This window comes from Acinonyx jubatus, chromosome B1, assembly GCF_027475565.1.
Source record: "Acinonyx jubatus isolate Ajub_Pintada_27869175 chromosome B1, VMU_Ajub_asm_v1.0, whole genome shotgun sequence".
In the NCBI taxonomy this organism is placed as follows: Eukaryota; Metazoa; Chordata; class Mammalia; order Carnivora; family Felidae; genus Acinonyx; species Acinonyx jubatus.
Window position 1 is genome coordinate 354,502 of NC_069382.1, and position 27,472 is coordinate 381,973.

A 27,472-nucleotide genomic window follows, 5' to 3' on the forward strand; every position below is an offset into this window, starting at 1 on the left:
AATACTCATTAAAAGGGAAACAGTACTCAAAATAAAACCAGAGACTGCTCTCAAATGGGACGTACTTAGAACGTACACCATGACTGACACGTGCTCTCCCGTGTAAGGATTGATGTACACCGAATATTCATTTTCTCCCAAACTTTCACATTAAAGAAAAGTCCAAAGTTTGTCTCTAATTCTTGCAGAGTGTCAACATCACTGACTGGATCAGCCACCAGTGGGCACGGTGGAGCCCTGCCCCACGCGGGACCCCGAAGGACACGCCGCGGACCAGGGCGCGGCCCAGCAAGGGCCTTGAGAAACTTGCTTCAACATCCTGGGGACCCAGGATAACCCGTCACGTTTACTCCAGAACTTTTATCACTCCCAGTTCGATGAAGAGTGGCTCTTCGTCGCTCAGATCTCGAATTCTGCCCAAAGCGCACAAGGTGAGACTGGCTGCGGGTCACTGGCACAAGTAGGGAGGTTAACCGCTTGCTTTGCGCAAAAGCAGACTGGGGAGTGCCTGCTCCCTCCACTGCCCAACGTTACCCCACGGGTGTCCCTAAAGCCACCTCCACTTGGGGACTGGGCCTCCTCCAGGCGCCTCCTCTCCAGCCCCCGAGCCAGGCACGCGTGGGCCTCCCCCCAAACAATGCCCTCCCACGCTGGCTGTCGGTGCTGCTCTGTGTCACCGTCAGCCGGGCTGTGGCTGTGGACCACGCACTTCACGTGTGCCTTCCGGCAGAGCCCTTAGGATAAGGCCAGTGTCACCACACGCTGCGCGCAGTTCACCTTCAGGGTACAGCTGCCCCTTGAATGATGTGGGGTTTGGGCATGGACCTTTGTGTCCTTGAAATTCCCCGTCAGGAGAACTTGTGAGTCTCCCTAAACTTGACCAGAAGTCTGGCCAATAGCAGTCGATGAACACTTGCGTTGTACACTACATGTATCCTGTCGTGCCTTCTCACAACAAAGGAAACCAGAGAGAAGACAAGGTCATTAGGAAAGTTGCTCGGAAGGGACAACACACTCATCCCACTGCACGGTTCTGACCGGAAAACACCCACGTACAAGTGGACACATGCAGTTCAAACCCGTGTTGTTCCAGGATGAGCTGGGTGATGATGTTCTGACATCTTAAAACTTTCTGGCTGCAGAGACCACCACTCCCAGGGCAGCCCATTCTTAAGAGAGAGCAAAGCAGGGCAGTCACGTCCATGTGCAAACTGCTCCATCCAGAGCCCTGCCTCCCCATCTGTCCTGCACCCAGGAGCAGCACCCCTCTGCTCTGCCTCCCCCATCTGTCCCCCTGGCCCAGGAGCAGCACCCCTCTGCTCTCCCTCCCCATCTGTCCCCCTGCCCCCTGCCCCTAGGAGCAGCACCCCTCCACCCTGCCTCCCCCATCTGTCCCTGCGCCTAGGAGCAGGACCCCTCCCTCCTGCCTCCCCTGTCTGATCCTGCCCCCAGGAGTATGACCCCTCCACTCTGCCTCCCCCATCTGCCCTGCCCCAAGGAGCAGCACCCCTCCGCTCTGCCTCCCCCATCTGCCCTGCCCCCAGGAGCAGCACCCCTCTGCTCTGCCTCCCCCATCTGTCCTGTACCCAGGAGCAGGATCCCTCCACTTTCACTCCCCATCTGTCCCCCTGCCCTCAGGAGGAGCACCCCTCCGCTTTGCCTCCCCCATCTGCCCTGCCCCCAGGAGCAGCACCCCTCCGCTCTGCCTCCCCCATCTGTCCTGTACCCAGGAGCAGGACCCCTCCACTCTCCCTGCCCATCTGTCCCCCTGCCCCCTGCCCCCAGGAGCAGCACCCCTCTGTCCTACCTCCCCCATCTGATCCTGCACCCAGGAGCAGCACCCCTCTGCCCCGCCTTCCCCATCTGTCCCTGCCCCCAGGAGCAGCACCCCTCTGCCCTGCCCTGCCTCCTCCATCTGCCCTGCCCCCAGGAGCTGCAACCCTCCACTCTGCCTCCCCCATCTGTCCTGTACCCAGGAGCAGGACCCCTCCACTCTCCCTCCCCATCTGTCCCCCTGCCCCCTGCCCCCAGGAGCAGGACCCCTCCTCCCTGCCTCCCCCATCTGTCCCTGCCCCCAGGAGCAGCACCCTCCTCCCTGCCTCCCCCATCTGTCCCATCCCCCAGGAGCAGGACCCCTCTGCCCTGCCTCCCCCGTCTGATCCTGCCCCCAGGGGCAGGACCCCTCCGCCCTGCCTCCCCTGTCTGATCCTGCACCCAGGGGCAGGACCTCTCCGCCCTGCCTCCCCCATCTGTCCCTGCACCCAGGAGCAGGACCCCTCCACCTGCCTCCCCCGTCAGATCCTGCACCCAGGGGCAGCAACCCTCAGCATTGATCATCCTGGGCCCTGGTGCAAGGCAAGAAGGGCCACTTTATTGCTCAAAACTCACCAAAATTTTTCAAACTAGCCGGTCCTAAATTGTTTACCATGCCCTGCCGGCCTGTCCCAGCCAAGCCCAACAAAGCCCATTCACGGAGTGAATCCTTCCCTGCCTCCTGGCCTTCCTGGGGCATCCCCATGTCGTGCCCCTGTCTCTAGGACCCAGGAGTGTAACAACCCTGGTTTTCCTGAGCCTCTGCTCCGGGTCCTCTTGTGGCTGCACCTGACTGGCCGTGTCACGCAAGAACCCCAGACGGCCCCCACAGATGGAGGGGAAAACTGAGGATTACAGGGAGTGCCATCACAGGGGCCCGCCACCCTCTGAACAGCAGCGTCCCACCCTGGGGGATGGAACCTGCTGTCCACACACCCCAACCAGACCCGTGTCTGATCCCAAAGAAAGTAGTCTGTAACTGCCAACCTACAAGGTCAGTCCCCACATCCAGGGTTTTTGGGAAGCTTCTGTCCCCCGCAGCTGCTGCCTTACTCCCCGTCGTCTCCACATACCCACAAACCCCCAACAACACGCTAGCTGGCCCTCCTGCCACTGTAACTGCCCCTTCCCACAGTTATGCTGTCCAGTCTCGGGTGGGTCCTTAAAGGAAGCAAATGACTATCCCTGTGGTGCCTGAAACCTGCAGCTCAGGGTTCCTACCCCCAGCACAGGTGCCCTGGGCGGCCAGGACCCAGCATTCACCCAACCCCCTTGGTTTACATGGAGCCATTTGTGCATTTGGTCGCTGGGCCATTCATTTCAGAAGTGCTTACTGAGCTCATTCATTCATTCATTCATTCAGGAAGTACTAACAGCCCATCCATTCATTCATTTGTTGAGGAAGTGCTTACAGAGCTCATTCATTCATTTATTCCTTTGTTCAGGAAGTGCTTACTAAGTTCATTCATTCATTCATTCATTCAGGAAGTGCTTACTGAGTTCATTCATCATTTGCTTAGGAAATACTTACTGAGCTCACTCATTCACTCATTTGTTCAGGAAGTACTTACTGAGCACACTCATTCATTCATGTGTTCAGGAAGTACTAAGCTCATTCATTCATTCATTCATTCATAAAGTGCTTACTGAGCACACTTATTCATTCATTCGTTCCTTCAGGAAATGCTTACTGAGCACAGGAAGCCTGCCTGGTAGAAGGATTCAGACAGGAATCCGGCAGTGACGATGCAGAAGGCAGCCGTGTGTGATGGAGAGAGCACGCCATCAGGGGAGCTGGCGCCATGGGGTGGAGGTGCTAATCCAGCCTTGCTGGCTCTGGCCTGGGCAATTTCTGTGATCAGTAAAGCCAGACCATGTCTCCTGTAGAAGCATCACAGGCATAAGGATGAAGCTGTGCCCCAGCAGTCACCCTGTGCCAGCTGGCACCGAGCACTCAGCTGCCCAAAGAAACGGGGGGCTCCTTCCCACCGAGGTGCAACCCAAGCAGAGCCTGAGGTTCTAAGATGCCAGAGGACCTCGTCGGCACTGAGAAGGCTGAAGGTATGACTGGAGAGACACGTGCACACAGGTGTATGAACACACACACACACACACAGACACACATGTGCACACACGCAGATACACGTGTGCACACACACGAACACAAAGAGACATGTGCGCACACATGCAGAGATATACACACGCACAGACATACATGTGCACACACACGTGGATATGCACGTACAGAAGACACACGTGTGTGCACGGTGGAGATACACGTGCACACACGCATGCACAGACACACACGCACACACACAGAGGCACACATACATGGACACATGTTCACACATGGATACATGTGTACACACGTGCACACACGTGCAGAGATCCACACATGCACACACAGACACACACGCGGAGATACACAGACACACATGTGCAAAGAGATACACACACACACACACATGCACACAGAGACTCACATGTGTACATACATGCAGAGATACACACATGCACACAGGTAGACACACACATGTACATGCACGAGCACAGACACACATGCGCACAGACTCACATGTGCACACACAGACATGCACACATAGACGCCCCATCCCAGTCCTGCTGGTCTAGGAACGCTATCCTCAGCACCCAGGCCACAGAGAGCACCACGGTGAGGGGTAGGTTATGCTGACCACAGAGCCCTCCCACAGAGTCATGGATACAGGGATGAAGACAAGAGCTCGGTCATCTGGAACTGAGGCCACCACAGTTCAGATTTCATCCAAGGAGAGTCCTTGGAGGACAAGGATCTTGTGGCTCGCACTCCTGGCTCCTGGGCGAGGTGCGCCCTGGGAAGACCAGTCATGGCGGGAACAAATTCTTATTAAGAAGCAACTGGAGGGCCGCCCGGGTGGTTCAGTTGGTTAAACACCCAACTTTGGCTCAGGTTGTGATCTTGTGGTTCACGACTTGGAGCCCCGTGTCAAGCTCTCTGCTGACGACTCAAAGCCTGGAGTCTGCTTTGGATTCTGTGTCTCCCTCTCTCTCTGTTCCTCCTTGGCTGGTGCTCTGTCTCTCAAACGTTAAAAAAAAAAAAAAGCAATGGACCATCTGCATCACACAGGCACTCCCCAACCTGGCAGTCGGCCTCATGAACACAGGAGGCAGGTGCAGGCAGAGACAGGTCAGGGCCAGGTTCAGGATCCCAACCAACGTACAAGCACGTGCAGGTGGGAAGCCAGGGCCACGGGCACTCACTCACTTAATCCTGATAACATGAGAGGCTGAGATGACCGTTTCATCTTGATGAGACATCTTAGGATTAACAAAAATTAACTGAAGGGTGGGGGTGCTGGATGAGAGACAGGTGCGCTGCTGGGGGACAGGCACTCTGCCATGGTCTTGACTTGCATCCATTCCTTTAATCCTCTCCACCTACAACTCATCTTGTGAGTACAGGAGCAGGGAGGGACAGGGGCGTCCACGGTGCGGTCGTGAGTGGCAGGGAGTGAGGGACAGGAGCTGAGTGTGTTCCTCCCGGTCCAAAATGGACAGCGCACTCTCACCAGGCTGCCCTGCCCCAGCACGTAAGCACCCCCTGTCCTGGGGGCCAGGGGAGCTCACCTCCCGTAAGACGCGGGCCAAAGCCCGCACAGCCTCACGCAGTATGAGCTGGGAGGGGTGAGGATGGGGCGCTCTAGACTCTCGGGAGGCGCCGTCTGAGGAGCCGCCATCCTCACCGTCCACACTCCAAGCAGCAAAGCCGTACCCGGGCGAGTGCAGCGGTGAGGTCCTCTACAGATGGACGAGGTGCCTCCTGAGATGCTGTGCACCTGCTACAAGAAGCTGTCCGGAAAGGTCGAACAGGTGCCTGTCAGGCAGGTGGCGGGAACACTCACCCTGCTCCCTCATCTGAAGGGTTAACCGTGCAGCTGCTGAGGGGCGGCGCTGTGTGACATGGGGACCCAGCTCGCCCGCCGCACACCTCTTCCCCGGGGAAGCCGGCCCTCAGGGCAGCTACCACCTGATCCCTGATCCGCCGGGGACCCTCCCGGCTTCCAAGTGCTGTCCTGCTGCCTCCGGCTTCCTCCAACACCGGCTCCCGTGAGCACGGCCACCCCACCTGACTTTGTTCCCTGCTGGATATGCGCCCGCCCTCCCCAAGAAGGGAGGAAGCCACTCCAGCCACCACATAGGATGTGTGGGCCTCCGTGCGGTTCACATCAGTCATGGAAGGGCTGTGCATTTCACGTCTGTCTGCTCACTCACAGAGGCGTGCGGAGTCTGGCCCCGGAGATATCTGCTCGTACTGCTCACACATTTTCCCACATAAAATAGAACATATTAAAAAAAAAAAAATTACTCAAGTAGTATTGTTGCAAAGGCAAAGCGTCGTCCCCGTGAATGCCGCAGAGTTCTGCGACACGCTGTCTGAGGGGAAATTAGGGTATCAGGGGGATACACAGCCCAGTGGGAGCAACCTTTCAGGGAAAAACCCTAGGACCACCGCTTCAGACAGACTGCCAGCCCGTCCGTGTCACGTGCCAGAGCTGAGTACCTTTCTCCTGGGATGTGTCCTCATCAGCAACCGTGACCCTAGCCCAGGGAACAGCTTGGAACCTCCCTAGAAGCAAAGCACTTGCTTCCCTGCTGTGTCCCCAGTGCCTGAACGAGATGCCACACACACTCAGCAGACTCAATATGCATTTGCCGTGCGAGCCAGTGTTAAGAGTTCTGCGTGAAGTTGACTTGATGCAGCCACCGTGGGAAGCAGTGTCTCTGAAGGGCAGCTGGACGGCGAGAGAGCAGGGATGCCAGAGCACGTCTGCACCGGCCCCGGCCTTCTCCATGCACCACACACTTCCCAAACCGTATGCTTCCACAATTTACAAGTGCTTAGACGTTTTTCCAACTATAATCTCCCGTAAGTGTTTCTGGAAGAGGGAGTGTTATCCCAGAGACACGCTCTTCAGTGATCTCGTTAAAAAGACTCAGAAAGCTAATATTTTGTTTCCCACTTACATTTAATACATACTAATCCACCCTTCCAACCGCGACGTCTTAAACAACCTAACTTTGTTTGACAATTTTATCACCGATCCAATGGGAAAAGGAGGTCTTTTCAGAGAAGACTCCTGACTGCGGAAAACAATGAAAGGTTTCTTCAGTGAGCTGAGAAAGGCCTTTACAATTGACTAGGCACAGGAGAGGACCATGATTTCTTGCAGAGGGAAGAGCATTCAATGTGAGGCTTGGAAGGGTCACACACACACACGGGGTGAGAAGGTGTGAAGAGAAGGGGTGGACGCACCGTAGAGGAGGAAGGACTCCTGTGTGAGGGAGAAGAAACCCTCAGGGCTTATCAGCCAACCACAAAGAACCACAGTGCCACCTGGCTCGGGACTGCTCCCAAGAACCTCAATTTAACCTGCAGGTTCTCTAGTCCTACTTATGGTGTGTGTGTGCGCGCGCGTGTGTGTAAAAACAGTGCTTTGAGTACTCATTAAGATGTTTTAATGTTCCTTTTGGAGCCTAACATGTGACCGGTTAGAAATTAAGTCATCTTAACCTATGATGATCTATTTTTAGAGCTCACTACGGGGAAGTCAAAACTCAGCAGGATGCGGTGCAGTAGGGAGGCACCAGCATGGTGTTTTCCCATAAAGGAAGCCACAGAGAAGGGAACTCTATAGTACTCTCCACATTCTGCCTTTTTGAGAAATTAGTTTCCTTTGCTTACTTTAAGCAAGCACTTATTAACTATAATGGACACTTGACTTTTCATTTCAAAGGGCAAAACCACAATCATCCATTCTAAACTTAGAAAAGAAGAAAAAACTAACCACAGCCTGAACCAGTCCAAGCAACATAAGAAATGTCTCAAAAACCTTCACTTTTACCTGAAGCCATAAAACTTCTAGAGGAAAACACAGGCAAAGAACTTCTCAGTGACGGTCCTGGTGATTTTTTTGAAATGACACCTGATGCGCATGCGACAAAAGCCAAAATCAACAAGTGCGAACCCCCTAATTAGAAAGTGGGTAGAGGATCTGAATAGAAATTTTTCTATAGAAAACATAAAGATGGTCCAAGGACACATGAAAAGATGTTCGATACCACTGTTTACCAAGTGCTAATCCAAACCAGTGAGAGACCTGTTAGAACAGCAGTAATCAAAAAGGCAAAAAAAAAAGAAATAGTAGGACGTGGAGGACAGGGAACCCTGTGTGCACTGTTGGCGGGAATGTAAGTTGGTGCAGCCACTACAGAAGGCGGACTCCCCAAAATATTAAAAACAGAACTACCCTATGATCCAGCAACTCCACTTCCGAGTATTTATTCAGAGGAAATGAAATCTGGAGCTCGAAGAGATATCTGCATCCCCACGTTCATTTCAGTGCTATTTACAAGAGCCAAGGCATGGAACAGCCTAAGAGTCCCTCCAGGATGGATGAATCAAGATGATGTGGTGTATACACGCAGTGGTATATTCAGCCATTAAGAAAGAAGGAAATCTTGCCATTTGCAACCACATAGGTTGACCCTCAGAGTCTTGCCCTAAACGAAATAAGTCAATGACAAATACCACATGATCTCACTTATCTGCTGCGTCTAAAAAACCCTAGACTCCCAGGTGCAGAGAACAGGCTGGTGGTTACCAGAGAAGGGGAGGTGGTTACTGGGATTGGGAGAAGCAGGTCAGAAGGTACGATCTTCCAGTTCTAGTCCTGTAGGACTAGTAACTCCCAGAAAGTCACGTACGGCACGGCGACCAGAGTTTACAATGCTCTGTGGTAGAGCTGAAAGTTGCTAAGAGAGGAAATCCTACAAGTTCTCATCACAAGGAGACTATGTGAGGTGCTAACTTACGGGGACCATTGGCAGCGTCCACACACGTTACATCACTGTGCTGCCTACGTGGAACAGGTACGGGGTTGAATGGCAACCATATCTCAATAAAACTGGGGATAAACAAAACCTTCCCTTTTGTCCTTTGAATGCTGAGGATTAAGTGGTAATGAGAAGATACAGTTTCTAAGACTCCAAAATGTTAACCAATACATTTGTATTCCGTCCCTTGAGTGCTGGTTGAAAATATTATCAGTTAACAAAGGCTGGGTACGAGGTACAGAATTATGTCCATTTTACAGGTGAAGAAAATGAGGCTCAAAAAGGCTTCTGACCTGTTCCCAGGGAGGAATTCCAGTTATCAAGCAGACTGCTCAGTATGAGCCGCAGGTCCCTGCATCGGCTTTGGGAAGTGTCCACCGCCCCATCTCCACCCTGCAATCCCACAGTCACTCATGGAAATGTGCTCCTTCCTCGCTCCTTTGGGGTCCCACAGGCCTCCTTGCCTCTGCCCAGTGCCCCTGGACACCCAGGGCTGCGATGAGGATCCCAGAGACACCGGGGACCCAAAGGGGGTGGGGGGGGTCCTCCTGGCTCCTGGTGATCTTTCTGGCCCTCAGTGATCCCCGTTCTCCACCCCCACCCTCCCCAACACCTGTCAGGGTCTGGGGACCAGGTAGGAGGTGGGCCAGGGATCGAGCTAGAGGTAGGCTGGGGTCCCAGGTCTGGGTGGGAGTTGAACAGGGCTCTAGGGTCTGTGTGGTGGGTGGTCCCAATCCAGGAAGGAAATGGACAAGGCTCTGGGGTACAGCCGGGAGTGGGCCGGGGGTCTCGGAAGGAGGTGGCCAGGGCTCTGAGGTTCGGGAGGGCGGTGGCCAGGGCTCTGGGGTCCGGGAGGGAGGTGGACAGGGCTCTGGGGTCCGGGCGGGGGGTAGGCCGGGGGTTCGGGAGAGAGGTGGACAGGGAGGGCTATGGAGCCAGGGCGGAGAGTGGGCTGGGGGTCCCGGAAGGAGGTGGCCCGTGCTCTGGGTTCCCGGCGGTGGGTGGGCCGGGTGTCCGGGGTCTGGGTCCGAGAGCAGGAACTGGGAGGGCCGCGTCCCCTTCCCCACTAACCACCTGCGCCCCCCGCCCGCGCCCCCAGACCCCTACCCAACATACCGTGCCGTCTCAGCGCTGCCATGGCGATGCTGCGACCCCCAGCTCTATCCCGGCGCCAACAGCTTCAGGGCCAAAGTAGCGCTGCGACGCTTCCGGATTCCGACCTCTATGCCCACCCACAACAATAGGCGTGCCCAATCGGGATCCAGGGTCTTTCCCGCTGGATGCCAATCAGCGGAGTCCCGGCTGTGGATTGGTTTTTGCGGGTGCCGTGGGCGTGACCAAGGGCGCTAGTGCTTGGAGCATGCTCAGAGGGAAGTGACTGACTACTGGGTGAGCCGGCTTCCCGGTTTTGGTGCCTTAGAAGAAAGTCAGAAGACGCAGGGAACTCCAGTCTTATATAAAGCCTATTAAGCTATAGCCTCTCCTTATTACCGTTTAACTATCAATATTCAAATGAAAAAATGGAAGTTTTTATTTTTTCCCAGTTTTATTAAAATATAATTGAAAGACAACACTGTAAGTTTAAGGAGGTATTATGAGTAGGGGTTCAGGGGGAAGGGGCTACGGAAAGGGGGTCATGGGAAGGAGTTCATAGGGACGTGGTCATAGGAAGATAGCGAGAAGGGTCAGCAGGAGGGGGTCAAGGGGAGAGGAGACTCAGTGGGAGGCGCCCCTTGGTCCTGTGGCTCTGTGACCACTTAAGGTGTTACCTGGGGTTCTGTGGCCCCAAATCAGGGGTGCCAGTGCTGCAGGGGTGGGGGCAGTGCAGGGGTCCACTTAGCGCCCACCCTGCACCCAGGTGTCCACAGGTACTCCAGCACTAGGGGTGTGAAGGCCAAGGGGAGGAAGAGAGCCCGCAGACTGCTGTGGGGAAGACCCCTGACCTCTGCTGTCCTCTTCCCCGCCGGTCCACTTCCCCCAGGTGGGTTTCTTCCCTGGGCACCCTGTCCAACCCTACTGCACCCTCTCTGCGGCCTGGATTTATTGTGTTCTCCTCTTCTTGAATTTACCTCTTTGGAAAATATATTCCCCAGAGTCTGTCAATGCAGGACACTGTTCAAGATGCTGAGAACATGTCGTGAATGGCCTGATGACAGCAGACAGGAGAGGATGAAGTGAGACACACAGCATGTCATGTGTCACACGGACACGAGTGTGGGGAAGCGGATGGTCAGGAAGGTCGTGTGAGCCAGGCTGGGAGCAGGGCTCGGTGATAGCTGGGCAAAGATCACTCAGCAGAAGGGCAGCAATGTCCCTTGAGACTCTTGAGGGGGCAGAAGGACTGATGCCATCTGTCAGGAAAAAGGCCTCAGTGTTGGGACAAGACCCAGAGGGGATCATACTACTTTGCGTTCTCCAGCGAGGGAGGAAAACCATCAGCCCGGGAGAGCAGAGGTGTGATATCTGACATACATCTCACAGAGGGGCCTTGAGGAAGCAGGGAGACCAGTGTCAGGCATTGCAGTTAGAGGGACCTTGGTGGCCAGTCAGGGCGGCAGCATCCGGGCTCGCAGGAAGAAGTCCTCGGATTTTTCTATTCGACGACAGAGCAAGAGATTTTTGTGTTGACCAGTGTGGGCTGAAGAGGAGAGTGACACATCTACACAATTTTGTTCGGGAAACTGGAAGGCTGCAGCCGCACTGAGGAGATGGGAAACATCCAAGAGGAGCACCCTTGGGTGGGGCCTGTGGGGTGGGACACGTGAGGTTGGACGCTCACGAGACACAGAAATGTAGGCATCAGTTAAACAGCTGAATAGGACTTTCGAGTTCAGGAGATGGTGAGTCTTGTCCAAACCCACACGGTGTCCAGCACCAGGAGTGAACCCTGATGGGGCTCACTATGACTCTGGGTGATGATGGTCAATGTGGGCTCATTGTTTTGACAGAGGCACCATCTGGTGGGGGTGTGGACAGTGGGGGGCTGTGGGGGGGGGCAGGCAGTATGTAGGAAGTCTCTGCACCTTCCCCTCAATTTTGCTGTAAACCTGAAACTGCTCCAAGAAATAAAGTAAAACATGTTGGTGCAGGAGGAGGGGATGTGTGCGGGAATCATGTCCTCAATGAGGCTGCATCCTGAACTTTTCCTTCTCTTTGGCAACATCCCCACCGGACTTCAAGCCCACTCTGGACATGGTGGCTTTACAACAAAATCTCCCCAGAAACCAGAGTTTCCTCCTGTCCTAAGGTGATAATGTCTTTCACACCCAGACTTGAAAGAATTGATGACGACATCAGCCTCCACTTTGCCACATGCAGCGTGTCTTCTGCCACCACCCTCGCTGCACCTGTTCCTATGCCACAGGACCCCAGGTCACCCATTTGCCCATGCAGGCTGACCACTCGGTGATCTCCCTGAAGTGCCATCGGCCCCCGTGCAGAGCCCAGCGTGGCTCATCACTGAGCCTCTTCTCTCTTTCTCCCCCCTGTAACTTGCCCAGGAAAACCAGCCAAGGATGTTCTCCCTGCAGCATTTCTGGCCTTCCCTGCCTTCGTGTCTCCACCATCTCTCACTGGAACCCCCCGGGGTATTTAGACTGAGCTCCCCAATTCCATGCGTTCTTCCTCACTCTCGCCTCCGTCCGTCTCTTCTCATTGCAGCCAAAATGTCTGCCACTCAAAACCAGTGAAGGTAATCCAACACTTTTACAAACTAAAGTACAAAATTGCATGATCCTATCAATAGATGCAGAAAGGACACTTGACAAAATCCAACATTCGGTCATGATATAAACTCTCATCAGACAAGCAACTAAGGGGAACTTCTTCAACTTCATAAAGAGCATCCATGGAAACCCTGCGGCTAAGGTCATGTTAACCCTATGGTTAAAGGTGTCCCTCCCAACACTCTCTCTCTCACATGGCACGGGACGGAGTCCTGGCTCATGCAGGAAGAAAAGGAAATAAAAGGTATACAGATTGGGAAGGCAGAGATAAAACTGCTTCATCCACAAATGTCATGACTGTCGGTGGAGAGTATCTTTCCCCGCTCAAATGTGAGCAGGGATACAGGATAATATTCAGAGACCTTAAGAGGTTTCCTAAACCCCGGACTCATCCTCCTCCCACTTTCACACCACTCTTCCTCTGCTCACTTTGTCCCCCTCACTCTGACTGGTCAGAGCACCGACCCACATGCCCTTCCCTCCACCTCCCTGCTCTTCCTCCTTCCTAGAGCCCCTTCCCTGCTCTTGTCCCAGGCTCTGGCACAAGCAGTCCTCTGGATTGTGGTTCTGCTGCACAGTCCCCAGCACTCACCTCCTGGCAGCCCAAACCCACCGCTCGGTCTTTCTAGAAGGTATAGGAGTTGCTCGGCCAGAGGAACCCGCACTAGGCCAGTGGGGATGGAACTGTAGGACTGGGGGATGGAAAGCAGATGAGCACATGTCCAGCCCTCCAAGCCATGGTCAAGCAGTTCTGAGTCTGGGGGATGGAAATCAGATGAACACATGTCCAGCCCTCCAAGCCATGGTCGAGCAGTTCTGAGTCTGGGGGATGGAAATCAGATGAACACATGTCCAGCCCTCCAAGCCATGGTCGAGCAGTTCTGAGGTGCACTCCAGAGAGTTCCCCCAGGGACCCCAGCCAGACTGAGCCCCAGACATCTACAGGGATGGCCGGCTAGGTATCGTATCCTGTACACTTTCCCTTCCTCCCTGACGTGCTCTCTTCCAGCTTCCTGGACCAACCTCCCAAATAAACTACCTGCACCCAGATCGATGTCTCAGGACCTGCTTGCGGGTGAACCTGGGGCAAAGTAACACTTGAACCCGACTGTGGCCTCCTCAAAGAGTTCTTCCCTGACACCCCACGCTGTAGGAGCTGCCCTCTTTACCTTCTCCACCAACACCCCACATCTGTCCTTCTGAGAAGCAGTTGTAATTTGTAATGATATTACTGTTCAATTTTAAAAACTGACGCCCTCCCTGGACCGCAAGCTCCAAGGACCAGTGGCTGTTTCTGTGTTTGGCTCCCGTACGGAGACATGACAGACACTCAGCACATTGTCGTTATTTTTGTCGTTGCTGTAGCATGAATGAATGAATACATGAATCTCGAAAAGAGGAACGGTTGGGGACAAATATGGAGAGGAGGGAAGGAAATTTTTTTTGTTAAAAAATTGATGTAGAATCTAGACTTCTGGTAGAGATTGGCACACATGATTCATGGGTTTTGACTGCAGAGACAAATTGGAAGATGCTAGAAACACTGCAGAGAAATGCGACTGTGAACAGGTTTCTCTGATTCATCTTGTATCCACAACCCTTGGCACCTGGAACTTTGCTGTCAAATAAAATGCAATGGATTAACAGGAGTGATCAGTTCTATGAAGAAGAACTCTTATGGAGACAGGGCTTTTGTTTAAAGGTCCTGGAATTTCTGGAAAAGGCTGGTTCATCCCTCTCCAAACATTTTTGATCACCTGCTTCCTATTCTGGTCCCTGTCCATTTTCCTATGAACCTTCATCTTGCCGGCCCCACTGTTCTGGCAGCTCAGACTTGCCGACAACCCAGGGGGAGATGTGGAGGGGTGTGTTCTTTCAGAAGCGTTACAAGGGGCCCCCCTGACCTGCTCCAGGCACATTACCGCAAGGGCGCAAAGGGAGTAAGAACACTTGGCCTCCGGTTCCCAGCGGAGCAGAGAGGTCTTTGGCGGGTGACCCTCCTTGTCTGCCGGCCATCTGGTTTGGGAAAGGCATTCCCGCGTATTTAATGAAGGTTTATCGAAATACGGCCAATGTCGCTCAGTTGTCCAGATCGCTCAGGTTGTCGATGCAACTTGTGCTGAATTAATCCTTCCTCCTCCCTTGGCCGCTGTCTTCTCGGTGTTGCTGAGAGCAAACGCACGGAGGCGGCCAGACCCCACGGATGATGCTCGCCGCTCTGCGCCCAGGTTTCCAACTACAGAGAAGGCTGTTCCTGGGGCCGCCATGGTGAACCCCGTCTTCCCTGCGGACACCACGCACAGTTACTGCACAGGACAGTGCGCCCACGGAGGGAGGAGGAGGCTCGGCTTCGGGGCACCCCCAGCCGCAGGACGGACACAACGGCGACACACCCTTGCCAGCAGCTGGAGCACGCATGTTCTCCCGAGTCCTCCCAGGCTAGGGAGCATCTGGGTCCGGAGCCGACTTCACCTGGGCGCGCGTTCCTCCTCGGGACCCGGAGCGCGTGGTGCTGCTCGCCGGGGGCCGAGGCACGTGTGGGATCCGCGCGCTAACTTCGCGGCGCTCGGGCACTCTCCCGCGGGCGGCGCCGGAACCTCGGGACCGCAGGCCGAGCTCCTCGCGTCCGCAGCCCTTGCGGGCGCCCGGCGCAACAGGTGGCGTCCGGGGCGTGGCCTGCGCGCCGGCGGGCGGGGCGGGGCGGGGCGGCCGGGGGCGCGGCGCGCGGGCCTGGGCTCCCCCGGGCGCGGGCCTGGCCCCTCCCCAGATGCCGCCGCGCGCCGGCCGCCCCCCAGCGCGCCCGGCCTCCCCGGGCGCCCAGTGCGCAGGCGCCGGCGGTGAGCTCCGACCGTGCGCCGGGCTCGAGCGCGGTCGGAGCGCGCGGCGGCGGCGGCGGCGGCGGCAGCGGCCCCGCGGACGGACGGGCGGACGGACGGGCCACGCGCCATGTCGCTCCGGACCTACTGAACTCTGAGCGCCCGAGGATGTCTGCGCTGAGGAAGGTGCGAACCGGCGGGTCTGGGCTCTGCGTGGGGCGCGGGCAGGGACCCCAGGGCAGCCTGGGCACGGGGTCCCGAGCTGCGCGGGCGGCCTCGTCCCTCGCTTGGGCTGGGCGCGTCGCCGGCGGTGGCCGGGGGTCCCCGGACCCTGGGCTCTCGGGGTGTGGGTGCGGTGCGGGCACCGCGGAGGCGGGACGGGCTGCGCTCGGCCGGCAAGCTGCGGGAGCCCGAGGAGGGGGCGGCGTCCGGCTCCCGCGGGGCAGCGGCCAGGGCACCGGGGCGCAGGGGGTCGCTGGTCGGGATTAGGGAGGGTCGGAGGTGGGGGAGGCCGGGAGCCCGGGCTGCGCCTGCAAGGGGCGCGGGCCGGGCTGGGCGGAGGGGCCACTTGTGCCGGTCGCAGCGGCTGCAGCGCGGGGAGGGGGTGGCCGCCGCCCCGCTCTTCAAGTGGGAGCGCGAGCACCGGGCTTTTTTCGGGGCGGTTGCTAAGCGCGGAGCTCCCGGCGCAGGGTTTTGTAACCAAGCCTCCCCCGGCAGCGGCTGTTGCTGTTCTCGGCTCGCTCGCTAACGATCGCAGAGAAATAATGAGGATGTAATTATTGCATCCTGCGCTGCCAGGGGTGGGGGCGGCAGGCACGGGCTCTGCGTGCGCGGGCAGGTGGGGCCGGGCTGGGGAGGGTGCCCCAGCCCACCTGGTAGCCCTTCTTGCGCGTGCTGCGCCCAGAGGCTTGGAGCCAGCTGGACGGGGGACCGGGGGCGGGGGGAAGGTTAGGAGAAAGAGTTAGGAGAGGTCGGGAGGGGGCCACCGGGCAGAGTATCTCAGAGGTCAAGGAGGTCTGTAGATGGAGAGGGCCACGTGCAAAGGGGAGAGGGTGCAGGCGGAGAGAGAATAGGGCCCAAGTGGAGGCAGGAGATGTCTGCAGGTGGCGAGAGCAGAGGTCTGTGGGTGGAGAGGGGCGAGGGCACAGGTGGAGAGGGGAGGGGCTTGCAGGTGGAGAGGGCGCGCGTGGAGATGGGAGGGGGCGCAGGTGGAGAGGGGAGAGAGCCTGTGGGCGGCTGGAGATCTGCATGGGAAACTCCAAGCAGCCGCTCTTCCACTCTTGTCAGCTGCTGTGATTCCAGCCGCCTGTGGTCTCTTCTGCCTAACGAATGGCGATCCCGGCCGGGGCTTGGAATCAGGAATTCGTGACTTCTCAGCCTGGGCTGTCTTGTATTGATTACAAATCAGGCGATGGGTAGCGAATGAATTCTTCGTTGGTGGTGTTAAGGCTGCGGGCGAGGGCTGGTGTGGTTTTGGAGCTCGGAATGTAAACTCAGTGCTTTGTCCCCTTGGAAGCCAAGGCAGGGGAGCTCAGAGGACTTCAGACAAGGACTTTTCTGGGGGCCTCATCCCTGGGGTCTTGGGCTTTTGCTGGCAGTGTGTCCTTGGGGAGCATGGCATGTGGTTGGAACTCGGGGACCTGGTACTTAATTGCCGATGGTGAATTAAATTAGTTGTATTAGTGACTAGAGAATCCCCAGGCTCCCAGCGCAGCCTAGGGGAGTCCATGCACCTCCTCCAGCGGGGACTCTCTTCCTCCAGTCACAAGGCTGACGTCACACACACCCCCTCTCCCCACTTTGGAAGGAGCCACATTTACATGTGAGGTTCATATGCCTTACAATGCCATTTTCATTTTGCTTCCTAAATAGTCTCAGGGTAAGGCAATAGGTAATAACTGAGGCAGAAAATGGTGAATCGATGAAAAACTGGTGATTGTTGGCAGGTCATGTTGTTATTCTTGTGTTCAAAAAATGCCATTAATCAGGGTTTTCCAGTAGCCAAATTGTCTTGTGCAGGCACTGGGTGACTCACAGACTTGGCTCCAGCATAATTGTGGAGCATGTACCACGTCCTTTTAGATGATGTGACTTTTTCATTGCTTGGAGGAGAACAAATTGGAATATTTTATGCCTCACATCAGGGAACACGACTAGCCGGCACTGGGGAATACGGTCTGCTCGGGCACATCTGGGCAAAGTACGGACCTAATGAACGAAGGTAGGGGAGGAAGTCCTGTCCTAAAGCACACTGCCTGTTTCTAGAGCACTGTGGATGTCTTGTCCAGCTTGAGAAGGTCTGTAAAGCGTGGTTTACTGTCACCAATCACCTGTCAGGGGAGACCCACTCTGTATCTGTGAGCCTCTCTGCCCCTTCATGAACTCTCCTCCTGAAACCCTCTGTTCCTGGTGAAGAAGTCAGTAAGCCTTGAGTGACTTCCTCTAGTGATGTCACATCTGCAGGATCACTGTCAGTTACAGGGTACGCTGAGCAAGCCAGATACTGCCCCAAATGGTAATCCAAGGTGACCATGGATTCAAATGAGTGTTTTCTCACCACAGAGATGTTTGCTCAGAAAAGCTGTCTAAGCCAACTTTTCATTCTGTTAATCATGTATTCCCTTTCCTTCCAAGAAACTTGGTACTTACGCTAGAGTTGTCCAAAGTAGTTCTGCCCGAGACAGAAGGAAACATGTCTTCTTTCACCACTGGTTTGGCATGGCTGATGTCCTGATGATTTAGATGAATTAAAAAGCGTTTATTTTTATAGCATTCAGGACACTTTGCATTATATCTCCCCAGGGACAGAAATATGTCCTTCTATGGCAATCTCTTCTCTTATTTTTGTCTACTTTGTTTTTGAAATTGGGGGAAATTCCAAATTAAATATTAAGAGCAAAAACATGCTTTGCAGCATTTGGGTCTCGTTGGATCCCAGATGTCCAGAACCACACCAGGTCTGAAACAAAAGTGTTCTCATATGTTTAATATCATTAGAGGTTTTCTTATGTCTGTTTTTAGCGATTATCTTACATCTTGTGCCTACGTGAGGAAGACTTCATGATTACTGAAGAAGCTGAGTGATGAATACTTGGAGTATAGATTTTGAAGGCAAAATAATTTAAAGTATTATTTATTGGCCCTTGGAATGGATATGCCAGGGTCATTCATTCAGTGGATACAATAAAAAGAACTGTGATTCATCGTTTTGGACAGATGGGAGTCTCTTTAGAGCATTGCCAGTATGTTGGTTATAAGAGAACTGTAGGCTCCCATACAGGAAGCTAGTGGGCCAAACACTTCAGGAACTTAAAAGTCCTTCTTTGTCCACCACAGTTTTATGGGTGTGTTGTGTCCTCTCACCGTGGACCTAGCTGAACACCAGCTTCTCACGTGTGTGTGCTCGTTTGGTGGGTGCTTGTGACAACAGCGAATGGGCCCGGTGCTCCGTGTTCACTCATGACCAGAGCAGTCGTGTGTAGGGAGCCGGCCCGTGTGCTCTGGGTGAAGAGGGTGGGGTTGCAGGGTGTACTGCCTCCCGCTTGCCTCCTGCATCTGCCCGTGGAAGAGCCCTTACGTTTCCAGCCCCCTCTCCCTCCCTGGGCGTGCTGGCTGGGCCAGGTCACAGATGTCGTCAGCATCCGTCTCCTTGGCTAGGCAAGTGGACATGGTGAGTGAAACCCCGTTCTTCTCTGTGAGTGCCATTCCCGTGTGTGCTGGCGGTGAGCTTCCCGTGGGCCCCTTGGCGTCTCCTGACTTTCAGCCCTGGAGCGGTGCCTGCCCGTTTCTCTGGCTGTTCTGACAGTTCCCACCAAGCGCTTCAGAGAACGTGTCTCCCCGCGAGTGTTTGTCAGCGGATATCTAAACCGTCACATTGGACCTTGAGCTCTCTGTCTTTCTGGGTGCATCTTGAAGGAGATAAACTCTCTAGACCAGCCTCTGTTGTACTTGCCATGCGGTGTGAATTCACCCTCCCGTGAGGCCATCTATTTCCTTTGGAGGGTCCCCTGTGCCCACTTTGAGGGCTTGGCTGGGGTGGTCTGCCCTCTGTTTAGAGGCGGGCTCCCCGTGGCCTAAAGGAAGTCACAGCCCCAGCCCTGCCTCAGGAGAAAGAGCATCCCTGTGGAACTTGACCTTTCCTTTGAGCCCAGAACTGGCATATGCATTGTGAGGAGTGGGAAACTTTAGGAAGCCAAGCTAAAAACATGTGGGCCCTGGAGTCCTTGCCATAACTCACAACCTGGAGGGGTGGCCTCTCTGAAAAGGAAGCCACCTTGCAGGGAATACCAGTCTGTGAGGGACAGCAGGGCTCTGGCTGTGGGTGGAGACCACTTGGTCTCAAGAGCGTATTGTGCATGAGGCGTCATTACTGCTTGATATTTGGTTATATAAACCAGGAAATCTACCCCAATTTGAATTGGGTTTTCTGTCCCTGACTACAAGATGAGATGTGAGGATTTTTTAGCTTCTCCAAAATGTCTACATTAAAGCTTTCCTTGTGGTGTAAGATTGGTCCATCTTGAGGTGATATTTTTGTCTGATAGACCCTTTCATGTGTATCCACGGGAAAAAAAAAAAAGAAAAAAGAAAGAAAATCTTTGCCAAAGAGGAGTAAGCCTTTTCAGTCATTCCATCCATAAAATTGCAGCAAATATTTTAAAAAGTAACTTTGTCAATGTAATTGGTCATAATCTTTACGACGATGTACATACTCTGCACAAAAACAGCCATGCTGCAATGATCTCTTTGGGGTCCATAGAGAACATAAGCTGGGCAAATAAGCTCATCCTCTTGTGCTTAAGGAACGTGGGTCCTACTGATTTAGCTTGGCACCGACCGACAGGGTCCATGTTGGCAGTGTACATGGTGGTGAAGAGTGCGGGCTCTGGAGTCCCACCTGCTGGGCAGCCCAGGGCCAGTTGATTTGACTTCAGTCTATGGCAGTCCTTTGTCCCTAGGAGAGGTACAGATGCAAGTAACTCTGTGGGACTGTCCTGACGTTTGAAGGAATTGATGGCCGTATAGCATGTAGAACAGTGTGCCGTAAGTGCTCGGTGAGTGTTGACTGTTTGCGTCATGAAGTCACAGTGGAGCCCAGTTCGCACCATCCTCTGTTGGGTGCAATCAAGCGACTCTCTGAGTTCCCATAACCTAGGTATTTATTATTTCTACTCTTACTTGTGTATCTGTTTTGCTACTTATTTCCAAAATGTTTTCACCTGAGTTAACCACAAAAGACAAGGCTAAAAATACTGATAGACAATTAGAGCAAACAAGTGTGGCAACTACGAAGGTTCGCATGATTCTTTGGGCATACAATTTGACAGAGTTTCCTTTTTACCAAGTCAACGAAAACCAGAAAATACAGGACCTCACATGATCACCTTATGGGCTGGACTTGGCATACTTGTTTTTCAGTGAAGAAAGTATTGTCCTTAGTGCTAAATCACGATGTTCTCCTGGTAGACTTTACAGCAAGGGTTCGAGGCTGTGCCAGATGTAAGAGTTGTACAGATACAGAAGTGTTTTCATGAGTGCGTGTTTCAGTAGACCGTGAAAGACATGGAAAGCAGAATGTACAGACCTGACCTACAGGAGGCCACAGTGACCTCCTCCAGTATTTCCATGTTGTCTCCATTAACAGAGGAGAGGTGTGGGTTCAGGAGCCATGTCTGCCTGACTTTGCCTCATGCCCTAACCTGCTGTAGTTTAGTGTTTGTGGGTTGAATATCCTGTGGACATCTCAGGTTTCTTAGCTCTTCCGTATCTTCATACTTGCATAGACATGCCCAGTGAACATGTCTTAGTCAAAGATGAGGGACTGTGTTGTCCAAATGTGACCCCAGGTGAATGCGGTCATCGTGGGTATGGTCTCCAACCCCAAGGCCACTTCCTGTCTCTGTCCTCCCCCCATGTTTTGGGGAGTGGTACTCAGACTCCATGTAAGAGCTTAGAAGCCATTGTAGTAACTTTCCTGACCCTGTGACATCGGCTAGGTAACTCTCCCTGTGCATCTACTATTATAGTAAACCTCAGATTGCTCTGTGATTAACCCTTTACTTCCCTTTCAGAATGACAGCTTTTGAAGGAGGATGCTGGTCTCATGCGTCCTTGCCTCCCCATCTAATCTAGCTATCTGTGACGGTGCCTGAAAGTGCAATGGGGGGACCCAGCCTGGCACAACGAGTGTCCCAGATCTGACCTTATGTCTCTTTTTCTTCCTTCGCCCCCATGGCTCCTCCCATGGGTTTTGAGGCTCTGTTGTCAGATCCCGTCACTGCTTGGTTTCCTCTTTCCTGACTTGGCCATGAGCAGAATGATTCCAGGCTTCTGCCCACACTTAACCATTGTTTCTTTTGTGTGCTGTCCTCGATTTATCCTTTCAGGTCTCCTTGAACTGCAGCTTCCCCGTTGACGGGTTCTTTCGATGCTGGAAGCAAGTTATCCCTGTGGTTCTTGGTGCCTCTCTTAGGGATTATTTCATGGAAGACCATGCTTTGTGCTCCTCATGCTTCCATGTGCCAGCTGCCCAGCTCTGTCCATAGTGTGGAGGAGAAGCAGTGCACAGGGGGGATCTGGACCCCCCCCTCCCTGCCGCGGTTTACAGAGAGTTTTAGGTCCTATCGCTCAATAGATGTTTGAGTAAGTGAATCCACAACCAGTTACCTCCTTGGTGCCCTGCAGGAGAGGCTCCATCCTCTTTCTCAGAGGGTATGAGGCTGACCAAGCTGGGGAATTTACAAACACATCAGTCGATTGGTTTATCTTTTTCATTTGACAAAATAGTGAAACTTTTGGCTCTTCAAAAATAATTTCCATTTTTCTGACATTCTTTGTAGTTGGCAGTTTCTGAACAAAACTTTTGAGCATCTGTTTGCTGACACTTAAGTGTGGAATATATATAGTGTGATAACTTAGAGTTTTTCATAAACAGTTGAATATTGCTTCTTCAAACTTCCATTGTGGCTATTTTAGCGAAACATTCCTGGCTGTATGATCTAACGTTCTAGGTCATCGCTGTCATTAGATTCAAAAGTTTTGTTTTTGTTGCGAAAGACGGATCGTATAGGTATTTCGAGCCACCGAACGGTATTTTTTAGCGTTCAATTTATCCACTTGCTTCTCTAATGATATTTTATTAACAGTCACGGCCCTCATTGAAAACCAAAACTTCTTTTGTGTGTAACTAGTGCCAGCAATTTCACCTCTGGGAACATATCCTAAGAAAATAGTCATGGATTTATAGGAAATCAGCTAAGCGATGTTCAGTCCAGCTTCGTTTCATGGTCAAATGTTGGAAAACAGGAATACTAAGACATTAGATAGATTCGCTATATTACCGTCGCGGGACAGAAAAGTCAACACCCGTTAAGACGAAAGTGAGTACTTGGAACCACAGAAAGGCGTCCGTGGCACGTCAAGTGAAGGAGGCGGATTAGGAGGAGTGGGGACACCGTCGCCCTGTGTCCCCGAAGCGTCCCTGGCCTGAGCAGAGAAAAAGGATGGGAAGGACGCGCAGCGGTCCCGGTGGGGGGGCCCCGCCTCACCCCTTCTCAGCTCTGGTGTCCTGAGAGGGGCGGCTGCCCACTGCGATCTACGATCTACGCCGCAGACCCGCCCGACTCGGTGGGCCCTCCGGGTCGCTGTCCTCGCCCCGCGTTGCTCTGCTCAAGCCGGACCCCTCTGCCTGGTTCCAGGCTGGGCTGTGTCCTGCCGTCGGGGCCTCAGCTCGGCCCCTGCCCCTGTGCTCCCGGACCCAGCGGTCACCCCTCCCGCGCGGCGCCCTGTCAGGGAGTGCTCCCTAGTTCCCGTCCGACGCGCTGTGAGTTCTTTATTTTGGGGTGTTTGTCCCCGGCCTGTCACAACCACCAGTGCCGAGTCCGTGCAGAGCGCGTGACACACGGACCCGTCTTCCCTGCTCTGGTCCCGGGAGGTCGGCGCCCGCACGTGGTGCATGAGGAGACCGGGCAGGGAGGGCGGGCGACGTGCCGAGGGTCACGTGTGGTGTGGCGGAGCTGGGGAGCTGGACGCTTCCCGCGTGCCTCTGCTGGAATATCAGCTCTGCGAAGGTAGGGGGTGTGTGAGGGGACGGGGTCGCAGTGTGAGGGGACGGGAATGTGTGAGGGGACAGGGGTGTATGAGGGGATGAGGTCACAGTGTGAGAGGACGGGGTCGCAGTGTGAGGGGACGGGGGTGTATGAAGTGACGGGGGTGTGTGAGGGGACAGGGTCGCAGTGTGAGGGGACGGGAGTGTGTGAGGGGACGGGAGTGTGTGAGGGGACAAGGTCATAGTGTGATGGGACGGGGTCGCAGTGTGAGGGGATGGGAGTGTGTGAGGGGACGGGGTCACAGTGTGAGGGGACGGGGTCACAGTGTGAGGGGACGGGGTCACAGTGTGAGGGGACGGGAGTGTGTGAGGGGACAAGGTCACAGTGTGATGGGACGGGGTCGCAGTGTGAGGGGATGGGAGTGTGTGAAGTGACGGGGGTGTGTGAGGGGACGGGGTTGCAGTGTGAGGGGACGGGAGTGTGTGAGGGGACGGGAGTGTGTGAGGGGACGGGGTCACAGTGTGAGGGGACGGGGTCACAGTGTGAGGGGACGGGAGTGTGTGAGGGGACAAGGTCACAGTGTGATGGGATGGGAGTGTGTGAGGGGACAGGAGTGTGTGAGGGGACAGGGGTGTATGAGGGGACGAGGTCACAGTGTGAGGGGACGGGGTCGCAGTGTGCAGGGACGGGGTTACAGTGTGACGGGATGGGAGTGTGTGAGAGGACGGGAGTGCATGAGGGGACAAGGTCATAGTGTGATGGGACGGGAATTGTGTGAGGGGCCGGGAGTGCGTGAGGGGACGAGGTCACAGTGTGAGGGGACAGGGTCGCAGTATGAGGGGATGGGAGTGTGTGAGGGGATGGGGGTGTGTGAGGGGACAGGATTGGAAGGGACAAGGTCCTGTGAATTTTGGTCACCGCGGTGTCCCGAGCCCCTAACATTCCCTGTCCCCTGCTGCTCCTTCCGTGTTTGTTGACAGGTGAATACTGATCAGAGCTCCGACTGTCGTCCGTGATGCCGCCTGGGTTGATGATCTCTTGGTTTCTCTTTTTCTGATTGTATCAGAATGCGTTTGGCCTCGGGTGAAAGTCCCACACAGAATGACTGAAACAGGACGTGTCTCTCTCTTGTCACAAGGGGTGGCGGGCAGCATGTCACCAGGGATCGTGCTTTGTGCCTGTCCTGTTTGGGGTCTTCACTGTGTAGGTCTGAGCCTGAATGGTGAAGGTGGCCGTCACTCCCAGGTGTGACCACAGCTGGTGGGAGGAGAGGACTGGCCCCCCCCGTTGGGGACCCCGCCAACCGCTGTCACAAAGTGACAGTGTTCGTCAGCTCTGTGGCAGAGCTTGGCTTCTAGCTCAGGTCAGGTCAGAACAGGGTTCTGGATCAGTGAGTTCTTTCCCCAGACCGGGGGTTCTGGACCCAGGTTCTCTCTGTGGCTCTGCTGTCCTCACTCGAGGCTTCCAGGGTCTCTGTGCTCATGTAACCAGGAGAGCGAGGCACCTGGAGGACCTCGTGGGGCACAGCTGGGGGGCAGGGCCTCAGACCACCTGCCGCCTCTCTTTCCCCTTGGCCTCTGTCACCTGCCAGGTCGCTTGCAAGGTTGGTGGTGGGTGCAGAGACCTGCAGGTCCAGAAAGAGGAGGAAGTTTTTGTGATCAGCTGACCACTTCTGAGACCCCTTCCTTGCTTCATTTTACTGACTGAAGAGATCTTGCCTGGAGGGTTTCCAGAAGATTTGACTTCTTCTCCAGGCCCCTCTGGACTAGTTACTGGAGAGAATGACAGGGCCATCACTTGGATTAACATCAACCCTACCCATCGTGGGGTGGGCTGCACCTGGCTGCTATGAGGCTACATGGGGGAGGTTGGGGGAGGAAGCTGGTTTCCCCCAGAAACCAGGAAGGCGGGTGGCTGTTCCGTGTTCTATGCACAGCCTCAAATACACCGCTCTTCTGACTCGATAGCTTTTCCACATAACACTTGCATAGTAGAATAGTGTCTTAGAGGAATTCTCGATGCGTCTGTCCAGTAAAAGATTGCAAGTAGGGAACGATAGGACCCCTGTGAAAAGCCACTAACGCCACAGGACCTAGCCCGTCATTGGTCAGCGATCATATGTTCATTCAACAGTGGATTTACCAGTTAGAGTTCTCTGCTCTCAAGTACCGGAAATAAACCCCTGCTAATTTAAGCAGGAGAGAATCCACTGGAAGGACCTGGACCGGTTTACAGACCTAAGAAAAGCTGAGAATCAGGCTTCAGGAAGACAGGAGCCTTGGCTGCTCACTAGCAGGATCTGTGGGACCCCATCACAGCCTAGTTGTCAGGATGGAGCTTCTGTGCAGCTACCCCGGGGCACATGCAGGCCCCTGGATTGGGGTGGCCGCGGACCATGCGGAACGCCGGCCAGGCAAGTGCATCTTGTCCTATTCTTTGTGCCAAGGAGAAGACCTGGCTTTTGCCCATAAATCACCAGAGTCCAAACTGCGGAGAAGGTGAGACCCCTAAGATCTTGTACTGCTTACAACACATAGCTACATAGGTACCTTGGGTCGAATGAGGGGCCACAGTGTGACCACGTGAGCAGTGTCACTAAGGACGCCTTGGATTACTGTCAGCAGTGCACAGTCTCTTCCTTTGGCTCTGCCTGTGAGCTTTCGTTCCAGCACTTTAGAATTTCCCTTTATTTTATTTTATTTTATGTATTTTTTAAATGTTTATTCATTTTTGAGAGACAGAGACAGAGTGCGAGTGGGGGAGAGGCAGAGAGAGAGAGACACACACACAGAATCCGAAGCAGGTTCCAGGCTCTGAGCTGTCAGCACAGAGCCTGACCCGGGGCTCGAACACATGAACCACGAAATCATGCCCTGAGCTGAAGTCAGACACTTAGCCAACTGAGCCACCCAGGGGCCCCAGAGTTTCCTTCTATTTTAGATGTAGGTTATTCTTTGTAAAGTATGTAGGATTTTCTCGGGGAGCAAGAACAGGCAGAACCCAGGGGCCAGTGTCTTATCGTCAACCTCAGTAACGTGTGTGCTTGGCTGCCGGATGCTGTTATCTCTTACATTTCTACCACTTTTTGAAACCTCTACTATGATGTAGGCTCTCCTCTCCCTTAGCTGGTGGAGAAATTGGAGGCTAGCTGGGTGACGTTCATACATTCTCCTTTCTTTTTCCAGTCACTGGATAATTTAGGATGGACATTTAGAAATTTTAGAGAAGCACATATTAATGACTTAAAAGTTACCAATAATTCCATGACCTAGAAACAATCATTGTTTTTGTCTTACATGCTTCCTTCCCATCTTATTATTTTTTAACTTTATTTTTTTCCAAGTTTATGTATTTATTTTGAGAGAGAGAGAGAAGGAGGGGTAGAAGAGACAGTGGGGGAGGGGCAGAGAGAGAACGAGAGAGAGAGAATCCCAGGCAGGCTCTGCGCTGTCAGCACAGAGTCTTGATGTGGGGCTCAAACTCATGAATGGTGAGATCATGATCTGAGCCAAGATTAAGAGTTAGACGCTTAACCCACTGGGCCACCCAGGTGCCCCTATCTTGCTGTTTTTTAAGTCAAAATTGGGAGCTATAGCATGTTTTTCACTTCATACTCTTTTCTGAGACTGTGCCCATATTTTCAAAACATTTTTTGAGTTGATTTTATTTGAAGTGTAGTAATCCAGTGTGCAGTGTTATTCAGATATTCCCCTGTTGTTAAAGTGGCTTCCCAAAATTTTTGGCCATTATGTTGCAGTTAATAGCTTTTCTGATCTTTTCCGGAAATCTAGGTAATTTTCCTCTAGTAAATTCCCAGAAAATGAATGATTGGATTAAAGGGTGTATGTAGTTGATTCGGGCTGCTGTGACAGATTACCACAAGCTAGTGGTTTAAAATAGACGTGTGTCCTGTTGCATTTCTGGGGACCAGAAGTCCGAGATGGAGGCATCCCCGAGCTGTGCGCCCTGCACACACCCCCTCACTCTGGTCTCTGCCTCTGTCTTCATGTGGCTTCTTGTCTGTGACTCCTGTCTCTCTCCAGTCTCTCTCTTTGAGGGACTCTTGTCATCGGATCTGGAACCCACCCAGATGACCCAGGAGTGTTGCCTCATCTTAGGGTCCCCAGTGTAATCACACCCTCAGAGATGTGCTTCTAAATGAGGGCAGGCTACCAGTTTC

The 27,472-nt window shown here is 53.9% G+C and overlaps 2 protein-coding genes across 8 annotated transcripts in view; one reads left to right on the forward strand and one right to left on the reverse strand.

Annotated features, from left to right (window-relative positions):
• The window catches only part of ERICH1 (glutamate rich 1), a 71,363-nt gene extending 61,414 nt beyond the window's left edge, over positions 1-9,949 (reverse strand). For all 3 annotated transcript variants that reach the window (XR_008295767.1, XM_027049953.2, XM_015065694.3), the window contains exon 1: positions 9,820-9,949. Coding sequence is in view for 2 of the 3 variants with exons in the window: in XM_027049953.2 (XP_026905754.2) it covers positions 9,820-9,841 (22 nt within the window). In the remaining variant the exon portion in view is untranslated. The remainder of the gene's footprint in view (positions 1-9,819) is intronic.
• Positions 9,950-15,281: 5,332 nt separating this feature from the next.
• DLGAP2 (DLG associated protein 2) overlaps positions 15,282-27,472 on the forward strand; it is a 770,542-nt gene continuing 758,351 nt past the window's right edge. For 2 of the 5 annotated variants that reach the window (XM_027049960.2, XM_053216207.1), the window contains exon 1: positions 15,282-15,430. Coding sequence is in view for 3 of the 5 variants with exons in the window: in XM_027049964.2 (XP_026905765.1) it covers positions 15,413-15,430 (18 nt within the window). In the remaining 2 variants the exon portion in view is untranslated. The remainder of the gene's footprint in view (positions 15,431-27,472) is intronic. The other 3 variants (XM_027049959.2, XM_027049965.2, XM_027049964.2) reach the window with 2 other exon arrangements.